Source organism: Aspergillus niger (assembly GCF_000002855.4).
Source record: "Aspergillus niger supercontig An11".
Lineage (NCBI taxonomy): Eukaryota > Fungi > Ascomycota > Eurotiomycetes > Eurotiales > Aspergillaceae > Aspergillus > Aspergillus niger.
The window spans coordinates 789,436-809,141 of record NT_166526.1 but is presented as its reverse complement, the minus strand read 5'-3'; the positions used below and the strand labels follow the sequence as shown (position 1 = coordinate 809,141).

Here is a 19,706-nt window from a genome sequence, read left to right as displayed (position 1 = left end):
TAGGCTTACATCACACTGAATTCCCAGGGCTATTCAGGGCTACCAGGCATTGGCAGAGCGGGAGGCTTTTTGTACTAATGTCAGATATCAGAATAGACCCTATTTAAGCCTCTTAAAGCGTCAAGATAAGCTCTCAGAAACAGCATCTATTTGACGTTACTAGATCAGAAGCTAACTTGCGTGGATCGATCCAGCGGGGTCTTTCCGGACGACTGCGGGCCGACCACAACGATCACTAGAGGACAAACCTTATGTTGATGTAACAATAATCTTGCCACAAATCAAACACCAGTATGGCGAAACGGACGAGACTAAAATCAGAGGTACAGGAGCTTCGGGCAGTAAGTCTTCTACATTAGTAGGGAGCCTGGCGGTAGACTGACAGTGAGTAGTGTGTAGAATGCCGGGTAAGAGTGACCCGACATATACTTGACGGATATCCCGATGGCTAATCGAGTACAAACTTGCTTCAAAGAGACGAAAGAGCAAGGTATGACCCGGTGACCAATCCTCGTATCGCTAGTGATATCCATACTAATGGTATACAATCAAGTGTTCTGGAACCGCCCCATGCTCGTACTGCTCGAGGACTAAGAAGCTATGTCGCTTTGAGCATGCACCATCACGCACGCCATTGACTCGCAAGTAAGTGTGAACTCCCAGTACTGTACTATAAGATGATGATCTCAGTATATGTAGAAATCTTGAAGAAAAGGAGCGCCTTTGCGAGAAGCTGATGACCCTTGTCCGGAATCTGAACCCGAATGTCGACGTTGAAGAAGCATTGAACGCATTGCCAGTGGCTGGTGAAGGACGTGATGATAATGGAACTGCTAACGAAAGTCCAATGTGCGAGAGCCCTGATGGGAAAAGTCCGACCTCATTGGAGAATTACGAATGGAACGAGGGTCCACTGACCTCGTCTCATCCCCCAAACAAGTCACTCGATGGAATGGCATCACTACCAACCGAAGGGTCTGGATCTGGTTACCTAGGTTAGTGGCTTGAGGACTTCTATGATCGAAGTTAATGATGTTCGCTAGGAAACACTTCTGGGTCCTGTATTCTGGAGACCATTTCGGATCTACTACCCGAGCATCCTGTTCCCCTGGCTGCTCGAAAAGAACGACTCCCTGCATATTCAGCAAAAATGGGGAGACCCCAGTTGTTGAGAGACATAGATAATACTATCCTCACGGATTCCTTATTTGACGCATATTTTATGTCGTATAACAAGTCATTTCCCATCCTACATGAAAAGACGTTCAGAGAGAAGTACCAGAATCGGCATCATATCCCAGCTCACTCCACATGGCACTTGATATTCTACATCGTTCTGGCGATCGGTGACTGGGTCGTATCCGGTGGCTCCAAAGTCGAGGAGTCGAGATATTACATGGCTGCACGGTCGTCCATGTCAATGAGTCTGCTGGAGTCAGGTGCACTTCTCACGGTTCAAGCTTTTCTTCTGATGGTGAGTTGACGTGATGCATATCTTGTGCGTATCGCGAGCAAATACTAAGTGACGAAGGGAAACTTTCTCCAGAAACGGGATCGACCAAATACCGGATACAACTTCATTGGAATAGCATATCGAATGGCCCTTGGACTGGGCCTCCATCGTGAACCAGTAAGGGAGTCGACGCTCGACACCTTGGCTACCGAAAGAAGAAGAGTCGTGTGGTGGATTGTTTATTCATTTGACAGCGGATTCAGTCTGACCACAGGAAGGCCATTGATGTCATCGGATTGTTTCATCGAAACCCAGCTTCCACGCAACATCGAAGACTCGGTACGTAATGAAAAAAATGAATATGGGCGAGAGGAGACGTTCGCTAACTTGTCACCATCAGGCTTCCACATTAGATTCCACAGTCCCAGACCCCATCGACAAACCGACCACATACTCTGCGATCATAGCACAGGCCCGATTATCACGCATTGGAAACATGATATACTGTAACGTGATAGCAGGTCCGAAAAGGGACATTGATTTAAAGACTCCACGATCTCTCGATCACCAGCTCAAGACCTGGAGACTCTCACTGCCCCACTACTTCACGGCCCACGATGTCCCGACATGGTTCCGTGGACCTCGAGCAATAGTAAGTTGGAAGGAACAGAACCTGCGAATGATGCTGTGGTGGGGGACTCAACGCCTGTGCGGTTCACTGCAAGACAGCGAAGAAGCCCGCAATATGTGTCACTATGCTGCCGTAGAGTGTATCCAGGATATCACTACCTTTTGTATTGACTATCCGGATACACTCCACGTCGGCCTATGCTGGTACGCGACATACTTCCTCTTCCAGGCATCCATCGTGCTCAGTATCTATCATCTCCGACCAAAGGAGCCATTGGATCGAGGTTTGGCAGTGGCAAACCAGCAGCTCTGGATATCGTCCATCGAGAGATCGCGTGACTGTCTGGCTAATTTGAGCCGGAAGAACCAGGCTGCAACGCGGTGCTTGGAAGTTCTTGATCGGATTATGTATCAGTCGCAATCTACGCCTCCTGCGGTTGGGGAGGTTTCCTCGACGACGAATGTCCCGGGCACGACACAATTGCCAGTGGATTATGATAATGCAGGCACGCGTCTCGATACACTTGCCGTTGACCCTTCTCTTCAAATGCTTTTTGATGCGACGTCGTTTGATATGGATATCTTTGAAGGACTTGAAGGGTTTCCGAATACGAATGAAGTAGAATCATTCGATTATGTTTCAGGAGCTGCGTTGGTCACTGACAATGCAGAGGACTGGCAAATTTGAAGCATTAAAAAATAGGCATGGCTTTGAAGTGGTAGTTTCGTTGCCGACATGTATCAAGTGTGGGATGTTTGAAATGTACCTGCATCCAGTAAAGTCCTTTAATCAGAGTAAAGAAGTGAAGCTAAAAAAGAACTAAATAGATAAAGAGCTACCACAGCAAATCTCGAGACATTAAACCAGGGCATTAACCTAGCAGAATATTGGAGCACGGCCGGCCGCTGGACAGCTACCCCGACAGCGCTTCGTTATGGTGCTACACTGAGGTTCTTGGAAAATGGCTTGTCGGGTAACTAGGCATCTTTATCCTTCTGTGTTGCTTTGCTCCTCAAAGACCATAGAAGATCTCTGTCACCGACCATAGAGGGCCTGGATCCATGTGGTGAAAGTTAAAATCTCGCGTTTTGATCTAAAATGGTAATTCGGCGGACCAATGTGGGCCAAAAGCCATAAATCTCATTAGGCTAAGGGGTGGAGCGAGTGGGTCGCTTCTTTCGTTATATAAAGTACGCAGCCTCGAGCATGGTTCAAGTTGGTAAAGGGTGTTATATGTGCTGCTCAATAGACAAAATAAAAACGGTATATTTGTGACTAAAAGACTGCGCGCTTCGACGAACGTCAGTGTTATCATGCAATTACTTACCCTCGGCCGACAGAGGCCCGAGTTTATAGTATCTTGTCAATGATAGTATTGATAATCTTAAATAATAACTCTATAATATATTTAAAATGAATTACAAGAATTATCTAGTTTAATTGACTGGCAGCTACTGTATCAGAATCCGCGGTCTATATCTGTACAAAGCTTCGTATGACGGCTATAATATGAGGACCTGGGAAATTGACGCCGAAAATGACCACTCCTGCAGCCGATTATGTATGCTTTGCAACCGCCAAGCATTGTTTAGTCATGATGGAGGCGCTTAACTACAACCATGTTTCGTTCAGTCCGATAAACAGAGCACCGCCGAAATAACTACGTTTACTTGCTCGGGGATATGGCGGCGAAATCACCGGAAGGTACTTCAGCGGAAGTGCAGTCATTGATGTGAACAATACCAGTCAATGGCTTTGGGAAGGACGGGAAGCCCCCCCCCACCCCCATCGTCGCCATGTATACTTCTGCAGTAAGCTCACCCACGAGAAAGTAGATACTGTGGTGGAGATAACTAGCTCACTTTCTCTCCACAGTACCCTGTTGCGCAGACCCTGCCGAGTGGGGAGACCATCCGGGAGAACCAGCAATCCCAGACATCGCCTACAGTGTTGACGATGGTCTAGCCCCTGGACCACGTACAACGCCGCTAACCTGGTCATCTACAACCTCCAGTCCCATAGGAAGACTGGTACCAAAACTTTCCTGATCGCAACCTAAGGACTGGCCTGGCCGGCTTGCGAAGATCGCGGAGACGGCCGTTCTACTTCTTCTTTTGTGACAAACCCAAGATGAGTGGTGAAATGTGTTGGAACAAAAACCGAGAGATACCAGTAGCCACTAGAGAGATTTCTCTTTTGGTCTACTTGGTAAATGTCTCAACAAAATGCCACTACAAGCATTGTTGGTTGGAGCTATTCAGCGCCTGATTGATTCCTCTGTACTCGTATACTCGTATTCGCACCGGACTAGACTCGAAAACACGGCATCATAACCCGCCATAGCTCGGATTATGCAGAGGTACTCTCGCATAGACAACCTACATATGGTCTCTGTTGCTGATACCTTGATTGATTCCAGACCGGCCGACTCGTCACGGGCGAAGGGCCGCTTCGCGGAGCTGCTTGACAACTCCCGATCCCGTGAATATAGCAAACCACTCTCGGTACCCGGAATCTCACCTTGCATCTCCACCTTTTTACCAATCGCGTTCGCTCGTTCGACTCCTCACATTCCTTGAGTGAGAAATTAGTGATCTCTCCGATGATTAGTGATCTCTCCGGATGAATCGGTCTTGTTTGTCCACCACTACCCTTCGATAGAAGTCTCGGCCTCACGCTCTCCCTGACACGGATCGCGTTGTCCTTCCCTTTATAAAGACCTGCAGGGGCGAGCAAACATCACTTCGGTATAGGCATACCTCTATTAACTGTGAAGGGCTTATATGACGGACAAGGATCCGGGAGAAATTTCGGGGAAAGTCAACGCTGGGCATGCGACTATCAGTTTGGGGAAATGAAAGGCGTCTTGGCCATGATATTTATATAGCTCGCTTTTCCGTGCCAGTAGACGGCTTTACTTTTCTGCCACTCACAGGTCTCTCAGAGAAGTGGAATTCAAGAATACCAAATTGTTCGTTTTGCTTTGTTACTCCAAGATGTTGAATCCGAAGGTTGCCTACATGGTCTGGATGACGTGCCTGGGTTTAACGTTGCCCAGCCAGGCGCAGTCTAATGATTACCGTCCTTCATACCACTTCACACCGGACCAGTACTGGATGAACGAGCCAAACGGCCTGATTAAGATCGGATCCACCTGGCACCTGTTCTTTCAACACAATCCGACGGCCAATGTATGGGGCAACATATGCTGGGGGCACGCTACGAGCACCGATCTGATGCACTGGGCACACAAACCCACTGCCATTGCGGATGAGAACGGAGTCGAAGCGTTTACCGGTACAGCCTATTATGATCCAAACAATGCCTCTGGCCTTGGGGATTCGGCAAACCCACCCTACCTGGCCTGGTTCACAGGTTATACCGTTTCAAGCCAAACACAGGACCAGCGCCTGGCTTTCAGTGTCGATAACGGGGCGACGTGGACCAAATTTCAAGGCAACCCCATCATATCAACAAGCCAGGAAGCACCACATGATATAACGGGCGGCCTCGAGAGTCGGGATCCAAAGGTATTCTTCCATCGCCAATCGGGGAACTGGATCATGGTTCTCGCCCATGGCGGGCAGGACAAGCTGTCTTTCTGGACGTCTGCAGACACCATAAACTGGACATGGCAGAGTGACCTGAAGTCCACCTCGATCAACGGCCTATCGTCCGATATTACAGGGTGGGAAGTCCCCGACATGTTTGAACTCCCGGTTGAAGGCACTGAGGAGACCACGTGGGTGGTGATGATGACGCCGGCTGAAGGATCCCCTGCCGGTGGTAACGGGGTCTTAGCTATCACCGGTTCTTTTGACGGGAAAAGTTTTACGGCAGATCCCGTCGATGCTTCGACCATGTGGCTGAACAATGGGCGTGATTTCGATGGCGCTCTGAGCTGGGTGAACGTGCCTGCGTCCGATGGACGGCGGATTATCGCCGCCGTCATGAATAGCTACGGTTCCAACCCGCCTACAACCACCTGGAAAGGGATGCTCTCCTTTCCCCGGACGCTGTCGCTCAAGAAAGTTGGGACGCAGCAGCACTTTGTTCAACAGCCGATCACAGAGTTGGACACAATTAGTACCAGTCTGCAAACACTAGAAAACCAGACCATTACCCCTGGCCAAACATTGCTATCATCGATTCGGGGAACTGCTCTCGATGTTCGAGTTGCTTTCTACCCTGATGCTGGCTCGGTTCTGTCCCTCGCCGTCCGAAAGGGTGCTTCGGAGCAAACAGTCATTAAGTACACCCAGTCAGATGCCACATTGTCGGTTGATCGAACAGAGAGTGGAGATACCTCGTATGACCCGGCCGCAAGTGGCGTCCATACCGCCAAGTTGGAAGAGGACGACACCGGACTGGTTTCCATCCGGGTGTTGGTGGATACGTGTTCTGTAGAGGTTTTTGGCGGACAAGGAGAAGCCGTCATTTCCGACCTCATCTTCCCGAGTGACAGTTCTGATGGCCTGGCCTTGGAGGTAACTGGCGGAAATGCAGTGCTGCAGTCGGTGGACGTGCGGAGTGTTTCACTTGAATGAAGGAGGCGTGGGAGGCTGCCAGACGGGGGAAGGGGATTAAGACAGTGATTGAGGGGCCTAGGTAGGAGGGTGAGGACTGGATGTTGAAGTTGTACTGTCTGGGCTAGAAGTATACTAATAAAAATCCATCTTTCAAGTGGAACGAATAAGTTGGAGATGCAGAGCAGGCAGGGACCCAATCCTTGCTCCAACATGGCATTCTTTTCGTACTAAGTAGCTACCTTTCCCTGCTCAAAACCTTTATGTTGATAACCCCTCATAAATGCTAACAGGCCACACATTATATCTCCCGCCTAATCCGGACGCACGGGAATGATGAGGGCGTAGCACCGGGCTAGCAGTGAGGCTCTGGATCATGAAGTGTCTGCACTGTAGGGACACAGTCTCCTACTAGGATCTTGTTCACCGGGTAATTGATGGAATGACAGCTTACAGTGCTTGACAAGCCCAGGCTGGTGGTGGCTCCGAGTCACGCTTTTCAGATCATAATTCCCGGGTAATGCGAGCCAAGTGCCATTCATCTCCTGGATGATCATGTAACAGACACGCCACCATCTATAATGCCTCCCCGCTCGCATCACCTTCCTAAGACGGGGAAAATATGGTATGGCTTCATGTATCGGCCTCCCGGCTTCCACCTGCTATAGTATCAGTGACTTCTTGCCACGGCGCTAGGCGTAATCGCTCTTGGACCAGACAGGATATGGGAGACAATACATTAAAGGCAGGTCCAGGCTGGTGCTTTACTAGAATGGGCGGGATACTACGCCTCTACTCTTTCAATTACCCGGCCCAGCCCATGTAAGTGATAGATGCATCAACCTAGATCCTAATCCCGACATTGCTTGAGTCTGGAGCTGGGATCCTCCTATTGCTTCAGCCGACTAGTCTTCAACATTACGTATCCATAAAGCACCGAATACTACCTTCCGCCTCAGGGAGTTGACGCTGGGAATATTAACATCATAGTACTACTTCTATTAAATCTAGTGTGATGCAGACCTGATTAGCAGATTTACGCGCATGTGCCCAAATCAGGCAGGTGACAATAGGTCTCAAGCCATCGGGAGTAGAGAAGATCTCCTAGTTATTGACATGCGTACACCAGTCAGGATCACATACTATCACCGGCATAACACTAAACTAGTAGTGCTGATTTGAGCTGAACATACCTCGCACGGACTCCAGACAACCTCTCCTCCAGCCGCGCAAGCGTTTAATATATGTTCCGGATTCAAGCGGCTGTTTATTGGGAGTGGAAAATATATCCTTTGATTAGCCCCGCAGCTGAGATGTCCAGCTTTATGTCTAGTTAGTAGTTGAGTCGGTTACGGTTAGTGATACACTAACCTCCAATCCAACACCGCGGCTGCATTAGTGCCGGTCAGGGCAAATCGTGCGAAGAGGGCCAAATTGCCACCTTCAGACAACGTAATGGTAGGTCATGTGCATCAGAGGGCTGGGGTATCTGCATCGCTTATATTGCTGCGGAGACATCGGGATTTGAGATACAAATAACGCAATTGCAGGGTAGGGAAACCAATTCAGCCCGTTGCATCAGCTATTTGTCTTCGTGATGGTAAGTCCTCGGACTTTGAGCTGTGAACGGTGCGACTAGGTTGGAATAGTATTCGACTGTGGCGTTGTCTGTACCAAACTACGCCGTGGGATTATCGGGCTTTGATTCGGGGTCACCGAAGTAATTTGTGAGAGGAGCTGAAGATGATGGAAACCTCGGAGTCGTAAGGCGATGGCTGTTGAGGTACAATCACTCAAGTGGCTGTTGAATTGCTGGACTTAAATATCGCGACGTGCCCCGGTGAATGTCGACTCATCTCCAGAGCATCGCAAAGTCTCTATTCATTCCTCTAGGAAGTCGCTTTCTTCAATTGTCTGAACTGTTTAAACAAGATCAACCAAACTCTTTACCTTACCACTTCAAAGTATGTAGTCAGTTGTCTCGAGGTTCCAACTATCTTGCTGATGATCATTATAGAGTCCAAAATGCCTGGCATCCCCTGGAGATCCGGTGCCGGCTACGATCACCGCGAGTTAAAGGTCAACGGGACTGATCTAGTCGGCGAGGTCAAAAAAACCCTCTACAGTATCGCGGGAGATCAAAGCTTATATGCAATTACCGACATTCACTCTGATGGATATTACTGGAGCCTGGTGTCGTCTCTCAAGAATGACACCGCCGGCGAAGACAAAGTCACTGTGTCCTATACCACCGAGCTCAAGGTCACGGAAGGCACCGAGAAGGAATTGAACGCCAACCTTGGACTCGAATTCAAAGGCCTCAGTGTTGGAATTGGAGCTTCCACCAAGACCTTTTCCCAGACTGAAACGACCGACAGCAAGACGTATGCCGAGGAGATCACCGTCCCAGCGGGAACGACCGCTTATCTCTACCAGAAGGTATACCGGTTCAGGACGTGGATGTGGTTCATCAACGATGCGTGGGCTGAACTGAGTCGGGTTGGCGGCTATAACAACTACTCGCCTACTCATGTGGATGGATATGTTGAGATTCATGCTATGGAGTGGTTTTCGAGCCCAACTGAATTGGATGGTTCGGGTACCACTACTGTCGACGCTATCACGAACCAGGTCGAGTACAAGTGGACGAGACAATTCAATAACACGACTGAGAAGTGCCGGGAATATCTCGAAAGTCATGGTGCTACTATTCCTAGTAGCTAAATGTGTTGTGTCTTCGGCCAGATGCCTCAACATGGGTTTTTATCCTTTCGAGGTTTTCCCCATGTTATCATGCGAATGCAGGGGTGTTTTGGGTACTGTATTTAGCTTCACTTTATCTTGTTGTTTGATTGTATGCTTGATGATGTGAGAAATGAAGAAATTTTATGAGTACCACTAAAGTATCAATCCGTTTTCGTCATGCTATAGGTCTAGATGGAAACTATCGAGTGTAGCAGCTCATTATGACAGGGTTGAGAGATTTGGGGGTTACACAGTATAGTACTATTACTCTGACAAGCAAATATTGGTCCTAGTGTTACTCATGTACTTATGGCCTGTAAGGGTCAACAATGGGCGTCCTCCTTATCACAAACCAGTCAATAGCAGGCTTGTGTCGTGGAGATGCCTCCCTTGCTTCACCGGCAAGATCTGTCTTGTAGTACTCTGTAATGGCGTTCATAGCCCAGTCATGACAGAATAGATTCGAAATTCATCATTGCTACTAAAGTTTATCGGAACCCGTTGTAGGACAGGGCCCACCATGGCTCATGATAGCCTGTAGGGAGGTCGGAGAGTACAAGTAAGCGACTGTGATCACAAGCAACCAGAAGGGACTATCCGAATCGGGACTGGCGTCTTCCCTGATGTTCCCACCGGCTGACTCATCACCCGAGCTTGTCTTGGGCCTGAGGCCCCCCCCGAATGCTCGTGATATCAGCCTCGCAAGAACCCCAGACCCCAGAAATAACGAGTCACATACCCATCTTCACCTTGAGTTTGACCCCTATCTTCGCTGCGCAGACCTACAAATAGAAAGGGAGGTTCGTTCAGCTACTACTATCTCGCCTCGTTAGCTAGCTGCGGCATGCTCCGCAGTCTGTCAAGATGACCAGGCTCCGCGGAGCTTCCGTGAGCTCGTATGAGGTTTCGCACGGAGGCATCGACCGACCCCAGTTCCACCGCTCCAAACTACCTCCCAACGCACCCGACGTGATCGCTCAAAATACCGTGGACATCTCCGACCCTGCGCAGGTTCTTTTATGGTGCAGGGATGAACGCCGTCGCCAGTTTAACCTCCTGGTCCGCAGGTAACGTCTTCTCGATGACGCCGTGCATGCGCTGGCCCCGCTGACGGGAACGCTTCTAGGTACAAGAACCAACTCCTCTACGGCTGTCAGGATCCTGGCTGTCAGACGCCAACTTGCGCTAGCTATCGAAAACGCGTGACCGAGGGGCCTTTTCGTCGGTATACTGAGCTGAGCGCCCGCACACTGGCTTGCTATTTGGCTAGCTTGGATAACGCGGAGGACGGCTTGTGTCGCAACCTCTCTCGGGTTCCTCATGAGCTTTCACCGCACGAGTATCAACGCCGATCGAAACGACGAAGCCGTGCTTTGCCTTCGAATGAGCCTGCGAGAGAATGTACCGAGCCACGAAGTGGAGACCATACTGGTGTGGACGGGGTGCTAAGGTCATCGTCGGTTCGGAACGTCAAGTCTCCCAGTACTAATGATCGAAATGGTCGGAGTTTGTCTCCATGTGTGGAATCTCAGGACCAGTCGGCGGTTACACCGGAGGAGGCACCTGCAACACAACGAATGAAAGACCCGAAGTCATTCACCCAGAACTTGTTCGATACCTTATCGCTGAGGATGATCGAGTGGTTACCTCTACGACGCTCTCCCAGTTCGCTCGGCCCGGATTCAGATCATATGGACACCCGTCCCGAGTCCCGATCGCCAAAGCCGGGTTGGGATGAGACCCAGCCATACTCAAATAAACCTAGGCCAAATTTAACTCAACAACGGACACCCCAACATACTGTGCCTGCAAATGGGACTCCCCAAACTCCCTCATCGCGCCTTGGGAATGGCCAGCTGACTGCGCTGGAGTTGAGACTTCCTAACCAGCAGGTTAAGCGACTGTCGCTCACGGACGTGGACCAGTGGCGCCAGAACCCGCGCACAAGTTTGGAAGAGAAATCATATCAGGAGCTGAAACCCGCCCGCAAGCTCACTGTCAACACACACATTAACAGTGATGAAACGCACAATGTCCCTTCGCCGCCTGCCTTACGGCACCGTCCGCAGAAACATCGGGGGAGAACGGCAGACGGGAACTGTGCCCTTCCGCAGGAGCAGCAGAAGAAAGGGCGGCGTGTTTCATGGGATGGCGCGAAGTATCTAAACAATGTCCTGCTCGACGAATCCGATAAACCCGAGCCTCAGAGCGACGAACAACCTCCTCCGGAGACAGAGTCCCCCAGTGCCAGAAAACCGAAGCGCCGGAGCCCGACCCACAGAAGTGCTATGTCGAGTATCCAATCTATATCTCACCTGACGGACGAAATAATCGACGGCATGACGCAAATGATGATACTTTCTGAGGATGAGGCAGAACTTTGGAAAGAAGAGCTGAGCTACATGGAATCCACCGGGAGCTTTGAGGAATCGGAGTGGCGCTTTGCGACTCCTCGTCAGCGTGAAGTATTTTCCTTCGTTTCACAGAGCGTCTTCTATGCACTGGGGAATACCAAACAACTTCTTCTATCATTCCGTCAGAAATCGGCTGGTCCGATTGGGATGAGCGAGGGCCACTCCAAGCCCAAACTTGATCTCCAACAACTGCAACCGTCGCTCCGTAAGTTACTCCGCATCTGCCCCCGAGATATTGTCTTTCACAGTCTCTGGAGCGCTGCGGAAACGCTATTTATCCCACCCAAGGAACTTTCGATGTCAGGTAAACTTTCCCGCCGTTCGTCCTACAACTCGAGCAATGCCGCATCCAGCGCACCGATCATTCGTCGATCCGATTCGGAGGGCAATGAGCATTTTACGGATGCCAATGCTGCTGATGTTGCTACACTCACCATGTTCGCCCTGGCTAGCTCTCTTCCCGAGATAGATGCACCCACATGGCGAGCGATTCTCCAAATGCGCGCGGCGGGGGGCGTATCCTCAAGTTCGGACATGCAAAAGCTCTCAGTACCCAGGGCCCGTCTTGTGGTAGAAACAACTGATATGCTCGAGCATGAGCTGGCCCTCCGGCTACTCGATCGCTTAGTTCGCGCTCTCACGGCACGATTGGCGTTCCATGAAATATCAAAGGCGCGACAGGTGTATTCCCGCGACCTACCGAAACAGCGCAAGAACAGCGTTCTGGATCTGATTGTAAACAATCTCAGCGAACATTACGGGGCAATGACGGCTTCCATTGGCGACTTGGATCACACCCCCCCTCCTGGCGCGCCTGCTTTCATTGCCGAGTGGCTTCGAACCCTTCTCCTTAAAGAATGGGATGGCAACCCGGAACTGTCGAAGAGCAGTTCAGCTGGCGGCGCCGTTCAGATCCTGTCATTGTTGTACAAGGAGCGCAGTCGCTTAGGCCTGATTCCCGAGGATTTCCACACCCCGTTTCTATCCGACAGGTTGGAGCCTTTGGACATGCCTGTGGAGTGGATGGGTAGCCTTCCGAACAACAAGACAATGCATCTGTTGTCCTATCCATTCCTATTTCCTCCATCAGCGCTGGTGATCTACTTCCGAGCTCTCAACTACGCGGCCATGTCCAAGTACTACGAAGCTGCAATGACTACGACGAGACACGTGACACAAACTGCCTTTGGACCCATCCAGGTTCAGGATGACGTCGGGTTGCTGGCACAGTTAAAGACGTCGATGTCTACATACCTGGTCCTGATGGTCCGGCGCGACAACATTCTTAGGGATGCTCTCAATCAGCTCTGGCGCCGCGAAAGACGGGAGCTTATGCGGCCATTGAAGGTACAAATGGGTATGGACGAGGGCGAGGAGGGCCTTGATCACGGTGGTGTTCAACAGGAGTTTTTCCGAGTTCTGATGGCAGAGGCACTGGATCCGTCCTTTGGCATGTTCACGACGGACGCGCGAACCCGGGTCTCATGGTTCCAGCCTTGTTCGTGGGAGCCCTTGTACAAGTTCGAGCTGCTTGGACTTCTTATGTCTCTGGCTGTGTATAATGGACTCACACTTCCAGTCAACTTCCCCACTGCCTTTTACCGCAAGCTACTCGGACTCAAAGTGAAGCACCTAGAGCACATCCAGGACGGATGGCCAGAACTCACCAAGGGACTGGGAGATCTCCTCACGTGGGAGGATGGAGATGTAGGCGACATATTTATGCGGACTTACGAATTCAGCTTCGAAGCCTTTGGGGTTGTAGAAACAGTCGACATGCAAAAGGTAGACAAAGATGCCCCTTGGCCTGTCTCATCTACGCCATCCCGTGCCAGAAGCGGGTCGCGGTCGCTTGGGTACTCGCCTCCATGGTCGGAGGTCCGCCATTTTGCTGATCACGCCGACCTCAGCCCCCCATCTTCGATGGCAGCAGAGACAGCGGGCTCATACGGGGAAGCCACGAAACCCATTGACACGCTGGTCCCAGCCCAATCACCAACGCCGCCCGCCGACGAGGCCAGCTTGGTGACCAACAGCAACCGTGCCCAGTTCGTCAAGGACTATATCTTCTGGCTGACAGATAAATCCGTCCGGCCACAGTTCGAGGCGTTTGCTCAGGGGTTCTACACATGCCTCGACCGGACGGCTCTCTCCATATTTACACCGGAAGCACTGAAGACTGTGGTAGAGGGAATTCAGACAATTGATATCCGAGAGTTGGAGCGTCATGCGCGGTATGAGGGCGGGTTTGACCCCAGCCACCGGGTGATCAGGGACTTCTGGAGTGTTGTACGGCGGTACCCAGCCGAGAAAAAAGCGCAGCTGTTGGAGTTTGTCACTGCCAGCGATCGGGTGCCAGTCAATGGGATTGCGAGCATCATGTTTGTGATTCAGAAGAACGGAGTAGGAGATGCTGTAAGTGATCGGTCACCAACAATAACATCGGGCATGATACTAATCGTCGCAGCGCCTTCCCACGAGTCTGACCTGCTTCGGTCGCCTCCTGTTGCCGGAATACTCATCCCGTAGTGTCCTAGAGGAAAAGTTGAGCAAGGCGTTAGAAAACGCTCGGGGATTCGGCGTTGCTTGATTTCGGGGATTGGCTTGGATGTTCTGGTTTTTTTGGAATGGACATACCCTTTGCTGTATATGCCGTGCTTGACATACCCAATTCTACATAGATAGTACTAGTCCAATTGTGACCGGAGGTGTTACATCTGGCCAATGAACAAATTTATTTCCGGAGTAGTCGTTCTTCCCTTTAAATCTTTAGTCACATTGTAGATGGTGATAATATTCGCACGAGTTGCCTGGTGTTGGTGGTCGGTCGGGCAAGTTTGCCGGGCAGCCCGTGTCGAGGGACAAAAAGCCACAACCCAGTTCGACTCCCATTTGCTCTTCCTCCCTTGTCTGTCTCCCAAGTACCGTTAGAGATCAAAGTTATCTCTTTCTTGTTTCTTTCGCTGAAATCTTTGCCTTCCATGTGATCAGCCCGCTGACCGGCCATCTCGGGTCTGGTCAGGAAATCACTGCTCCGGATGGCTTCGCCCCCCATTTGAGTCATGGCGATGGAGGGATTTGACCGGTTGGGCGACACGGTGTGCAGTGGTCCGCTTGGATTGGCAGACGTCTAGGGACGGCCCTTCTTCGCGGGACCCATATAAACCGACCGGTCTCTCCTCGACCGCGCGAACAGATTCCCTCCAGGAAGATTACTATCGTGCACGGAGTCCCATTCCTTCTACGCTAAAGGACTGCAGCTTGCACCCTGTCCATCACCGAGCCCCGCTACCCCACGTTTGTGCTCCATTCTTCCCTCCTTCGACTCCTCCGGCCCTTTTGCTCTTCTTCCTGCTAACTTGCCTCCCTCATCACCAGTCATAGTAGACAACACAATGCCTCCCATTATCCACTGCGTCCGTCACGCCCAGGTACGCCTCTATCCGCCAGCTTTTTCCACCGATCGGCGCGGTCGCTAACAATTTCTCTCAGGGCGTGCACAACCTCTGCGTCGCCAACCACGTCGTCCCAGACCCCCTTCTCACCGATCTCGGCAACGAACAATGTCGTAAACTCCGCGATACTTTCCCTCGCCACGCTCAGGTCGACCTCGTCACGGCCTCCCCACTCCGTCGCACCATCTACACAGCCCTGCAGAGCTTCGAGCCCGTGTTCCAGTCACACCCAGACATGAAGCTGATCGCTCTTCCGGATGCTCAGGAGACGAGCGACGTGGCTTGCGACACAGGAAGTGATCCGGAGGTGCTACGCAAGGAGATGGAGGAGAAGAACGTCCCGATTGATTTGGGATTGGTGCATGATGGGTGGAACAATAAGGTCAGTTGTTATTCTACCTGAAGTGGCGACGGGTTTAGTTAGCTGACCAGTGGCGTGGTATAACCATATAGCAAGGCAAATACGCACCTACTCACAAGGCCATCAAGGAGCGGGCGCGGGCAGCTCGCCGCTGGCTGAAGGCGAGACCGGAGAAGGAGATTGTCATTGTCACCCACGGAGGTTTCCTGCATTACTTCACGGAGGACTGGGAGGATAGTAGCCAGTACCAGGGTATGTGCTTTGACGTGGCAGTGTGCCTCGGTGCAGACAAAGGCTAATGTTGGAACAGGAACCGGATGGGTCAACACCGAGTACCGGACGTACGAATTTACAAAGGAAGTTCACACAGATGACCTCGAGGGATACGAGCTGGACGGGGACAATGCAACTCTGGTGGAGACCATTGAATCGCGCGAGCGACGCGGGAAGTCTGGACCCATGCCGGACCGCGAGCAGCAGAAGATGCTGTACGAGAAAGGTACCCAGGGATGGGACGACCAAGGCTTGCAGCTGAGTATCGCAGAGCGGGAGGCGGCCAAGGTGCCGGAGGGTACAGAGGTGGACGGTGTTCGAGTATAGATTCCCTTGTTGTCAGTTTCTTTGTAGAGTATAGAGCATGATGTGGAAGATGCCGGTATACAGGTTTAGATCAAAGATCTGATGCATTGGATTATGAATTTAACATATTGCTCTTTGTCTTGCTCTTGTTTTACCCACAATGATTGTTGTCTGAAGCTGCACAATGAAGTGCATAGGTACCTGACTGTTGGTATAGCTGGTTCTATCTATAAGAATGGCCACCGCATAGCAATTCATTCAGAATAAATAAAAAATCCTTCAAAAAGACATTTTGATGCTTCTAATGCATATAGAGGCTTGACGTTCACATAGACATCCCAACTTTCTGTAGCATCGGTGCCAGCCCATCGGCATTGCTTACTGACCGGACTGTCTACCAGGTCACAATTGATAAGCGTGCTTCTGATCCTACGAACACACAGTAGTGATCACTGATCTATTTCCAGACAACACCGAAGCCCATCACCGACTGACCAGCACTTAGTTTCTGGTAGGTCTCCCGCAATCATGCATATAGCAACTGTGTTGCGAGCTCATGTTCAAATTCATGCGTGTCTACCTCATACGGCTCCACGTCACACCAGACCTAACCGCAAACTGACCAGTATATGCATACAAATCCCTAGATGCAAAGCACTCATACTAATAGCCAAGATCACTCGATGACTGCCCACGCGTCACTACACAGAGGTACGTCAGCGTTATCTGCTTGGCTAACGGACTCCAGGCCCCCAGCATGGACTCGCACCTCATCGCGGTGCTGGGGTCTAGTAGTCTGTGTTATACAGGCGAAGCAAAGACGAGTCCAATTCATTGTCGAGGATGGTTGTCTAAAGTGGATTGCTGTGCCTTGCTTGCTCCCAGCCCCAAGTACTGATCTAGATGATTGAAGTTGAATAGATACTCTGCATATCAAGGCACGAAACATATCTGCCTGCAAGGCTTACTCTTTTCTTTTGCGAGAGAAGCTCGAATGGCATGGCTCCATGAGAATCCCGCCCACGCGACCCACCACAAAAGGATACCTCGAGCCGATTAAGAGGCAGTGCGACTTGACCGACTAAGAGATAGTCCGGAGATCGGCAGCTTCGTCACCACCGGAGATCCCTTCATGATTGGGACCCTTGAACGGGGTCTGCATGCCATATGAAACTGCAAACCATCCGATGATGGCTGCCTACAGTACCCACGATACTGCTGGGTACGCAGATCGCTGGTACTTTTCCGTACCGCGATGGATCTTGCCAGCTAAATTGCCTGCCAAGGCACATAGTAATACCGGGCGGTACCTGGATGAGGGTGTTATTTATAGCGGTGGGGCAGTGCCCCGTACTCGTTTGCATGCCTGAGGCTACACTAGGCCTCATTCCTCGACGTCTTTCTTTCTTCTTTCAATCGCCCTTTCTTTCGTGCATCTCGCCTCGCATTTCTTATAAGACGAACCCAATGGCATTCGGACCACGGGTCGCGCAGAGAGTCCCGTTGAATTAATCCATCCCGGCCCAGATCTAAAAATGCTAGACGAGAACCTTCCCAGTATGTCCTCCTCCTCTCACCATCACTCCTGACTCCACTCTATCCCTCCTTTGACGTCGCTTGCTAACCCAAGCAGCCTTCTACCTCAAGCACAACAAGCAATCCAAGCTTTGGAGCGTCTATCTCTGTCAACACGGAAACGATCCGGAACCTGTCTATTCCCTCCGCTACCCGGATCCTTCCTCCCCTTCCTCACACAACCGCTATGCCTCCGCCCTCTACGACCCCTACGTCTCCGACATCCTCTTCGGCGAGGTCCTGATCATCCCGGAATGGACTCAACCTAGTCTCTCTGCGGAGGCCATCCGCCAGAATGGCGGCGTTCCACCCCCTCCAGAACCCATTCTTCCATCCCGCTTCACCATCAACCTCTACAACCCCGACCAGCAAGTGACGGTGCACTTCAAGCCCAAAACCTGGAACAGCCCTGCGACATGGACCTTCGAGATGCCCCAGCACAGCTTCCGACAGCCCTCTGCATCTACCCTCGATCGCACCCACCCCGACCCGGCCTCGGCTGATACCACCCCCAAACTGCGCTTCACCTGGCGCAAGGACAGCAAATTGTCTAAAGACCTGACCTGTCTCTTGTCCGGAAAGACGACCACAATTCCAGAATCCAAGACCAAAAGCAAAGAGCCCGATATTACCGTATCCATATTCAAGGCGCTTCGCGAATTGACCCTGTACGAGCCCAATCTCTACCGCGTGGAAATGGAAGACTTCAAAGGTCTCGAAGTCGTTCTCCTCCTTAGCGCAATAACCATCCGCGACGTATACTTTGCTTCCATGAAAGACGCATTCCACGTCACCAAACCTGCTCACATGACGAGTACACCATCCCCGACCAAGACAAATACCAAGCCCCTCCCCTCCGTTCCAGCAGCGTCAGGGGCACTTAACGCCGTACAGCCAAAGGCCGAACCCCAACAACCACAACAACCACCCGCTGCATCCACCAAATCAGACCGCCAACGCGAAGAAGAACGACGCACCCAGCAGCTCCTTGAGGAAGAGGAAAAGGCGCGTCGCAGACGCAAGGCAGAGAGACAGGCCGAAATCGACCGGGAAACTCGTCGTCTCCAAATGCTCTACGGACAAGAGGAGGACCAAGTACGCAGACACAGACAGACGCCATCACTACCACCTCGTCCACAGCAGCCCGGACAAACCCTCCCCTTACGACCAGCCAACCAGCCCCATCACTCTTATCCTTATCAAGACGGTCGTCAACGGCCACAGGCAGGCCCGTATATGACTGCTCCCGGCTTGAATCCGCGGCGCCAATCAGCCGTGAGATTTGCCTTGCCAGCAGAGACACCGGGACCGGCGGCATCATCACCGGCATTGCAGCCTAAGAAAAGTAGTTTCTTTCGATTACGACGTTCATCAGCTGATGAGGCGAAGCTGAGCAAGAAAAGGAGTTCGATGTTTTAGTTTATGACTTTTTTTTTCTGTACATGGCCTTTGATACCCAACTTGCATTCTATTTCTTGTACATAGATCTTACTTACACTTTCTTCTCTATTGATGCTCGAACTTTGCCTCGTTTGGTCCGTCTTTGGTTATGGGATGTCTGGGATTCAACATTGCAATTATCTTCAATAAAGAAAACCTTCAATGGCAAGAACCATACATTTTATAGTCCAAGTAGGCAATACTTCAACCAAGTCAATAAGACAGCCATCATGATACCGTACATCAGCTACTCAGAAGTATAAATGGAGTAGTACCCCCGGGATTACCCATTATTCAAGCGACACCACAAGGTCGCATCAAAGTCCTACTATATCGCACCGTATCCCAAAGCAACCAGTAACCTTATAGTCAATTCCGAGATCTACGGAGTACTAGTAGTGGCAACCCCCAGACAAGGCTGGCGCCCACCCCCAGGTCCAGACATCAAGGGATAGGGACCCATATGATATCAAACCTTACCACAAACTCAACTTACTGTAAACTGCACAGCTACCAATCAACAAACC

At 51.0% G+C, this 19,706-nt stretch overlaps 7 protein-coding genes across 7 annotated transcripts; all 7 read left to right on the top strand.

The window, feature by feature from the left end:
• Positions 1–293: 293 nt before the first annotated feature.
• On the top strand, positions 294–2,771 carry An11g03220 (uncharacterized protein; the record flags this gene model as incomplete). Its single annotated transcript, XM_059750168.1, has 8 exons — positions 294–341; positions 393–407; positions 476–490; positions 554–645; positions 700–995; positions 1,044–1,474; positions 1,532–1,792; positions 1,854–2,771. The coding sequence occupies 8 exons, from the start codon at positions 294–296 to the stop codon at positions 2,769–2,771; spliced, it is 2,076 nt and encodes a 691-aa protein (XP_059606710.1).
• Positions 2,772–3,593: 822 nt separating this feature from the next.
• On the top strand, positions 3,594–4,143 carry An11g03210 (uncharacterized protein; the record flags this gene model as incomplete). Its single annotated transcript, XM_059750166.1, is given in 3 exon segments — positions 3,594–3,675; positions 3,749–3,895; positions 3,960–4,143. Coding segments are annotated over 3 exon segments (413 nt in total), but the record flags the coding sequence as incomplete, so codon positions are not given.
• Positions 4,144–5,080: 937 nt separating this feature from the next.
• Positions 5,081–6,631, top strand: inuA (inulinase inuA-Aspergillus niger; the record flags this gene model as incomplete). The annotated part of the gene is made up of 1 exon (XM_001394285.1): positions 5,081–6,631. One exon carries the CDS (start codon positions 5,081–5,083, stop codon positions 6,629–6,631), a length of 1,551 nt encoding a protein of 516 aa, XP_001394322.1.
• A 1,576-nt stretch (positions 6,632–8,207) lies between these two features.
• On the top strand, positions 8,208–9,334 carry An11g03190 (uncharacterized protein; the record flags this gene model as incomplete). Its single annotated transcript, XM_001394284.3, has 4 exons — positions 8,208–8,210; positions 8,260–8,330; positions 8,543–8,574; positions 8,628–9,334. 4 exons carry the CDS (start codon positions 8,208–8,210, stop codon positions 9,332–9,334), a joined length of 813 nt encoding a protein of 270 aa, XP_001394321.3.
• An 885-nt stretch (positions 9,335–10,219) lies between these two features.
• Positions 10,220–14,359, top strand: An11g03180 (uncharacterized protein; the record flags this gene model as incomplete). The annotated part of the gene is made up of 3 exons (XM_001394283.3): positions 10,220–10,422; positions 10,482–14,184; positions 14,237–14,359. 3 exons carry the CDS (start codon positions 10,220–10,222, stop codon positions 14,357–14,359), a joined length of 4,029 nt encoding a protein of 1,342 aa, XP_001394320.1.
• Positions 14,360–15,164: 805 nt separating this feature from the next.
• Positions 15,165–16,185, top strand: An11g03170 (uncharacterized protein; the record flags this gene model as incomplete). Its single annotated transcript, XM_001394282.3, has 4 exons — positions 15,165–15,200; positions 15,262–15,606; positions 15,678–15,837; positions 15,896–16,185. 4 exons carry the CDS (start codon positions 15,165–15,167, stop codon positions 16,183–16,185), a joined length of 831 nt encoding a protein of 276 aa, XP_001394319.1.
• A 1,514-nt stretch (positions 16,186–17,699) lies between these two features.
• On the top strand, positions 17,700–19,158 carry An11g03160 (uncharacterized protein; the record flags this gene model as incomplete). Its single annotated transcript, XM_001394281.3, has 2 exons — positions 17,700–17,721; positions 17,798–19,158. The coding sequence occupies 2 exons, from the start codon at positions 17,700–17,702 to the stop codon at positions 19,156–19,158; spliced, it is 1,383 nt and encodes a 460-aa protein (XP_001394318.1).
• Positions 19,159–19,706: the final 548 nt, after the last annotated feature.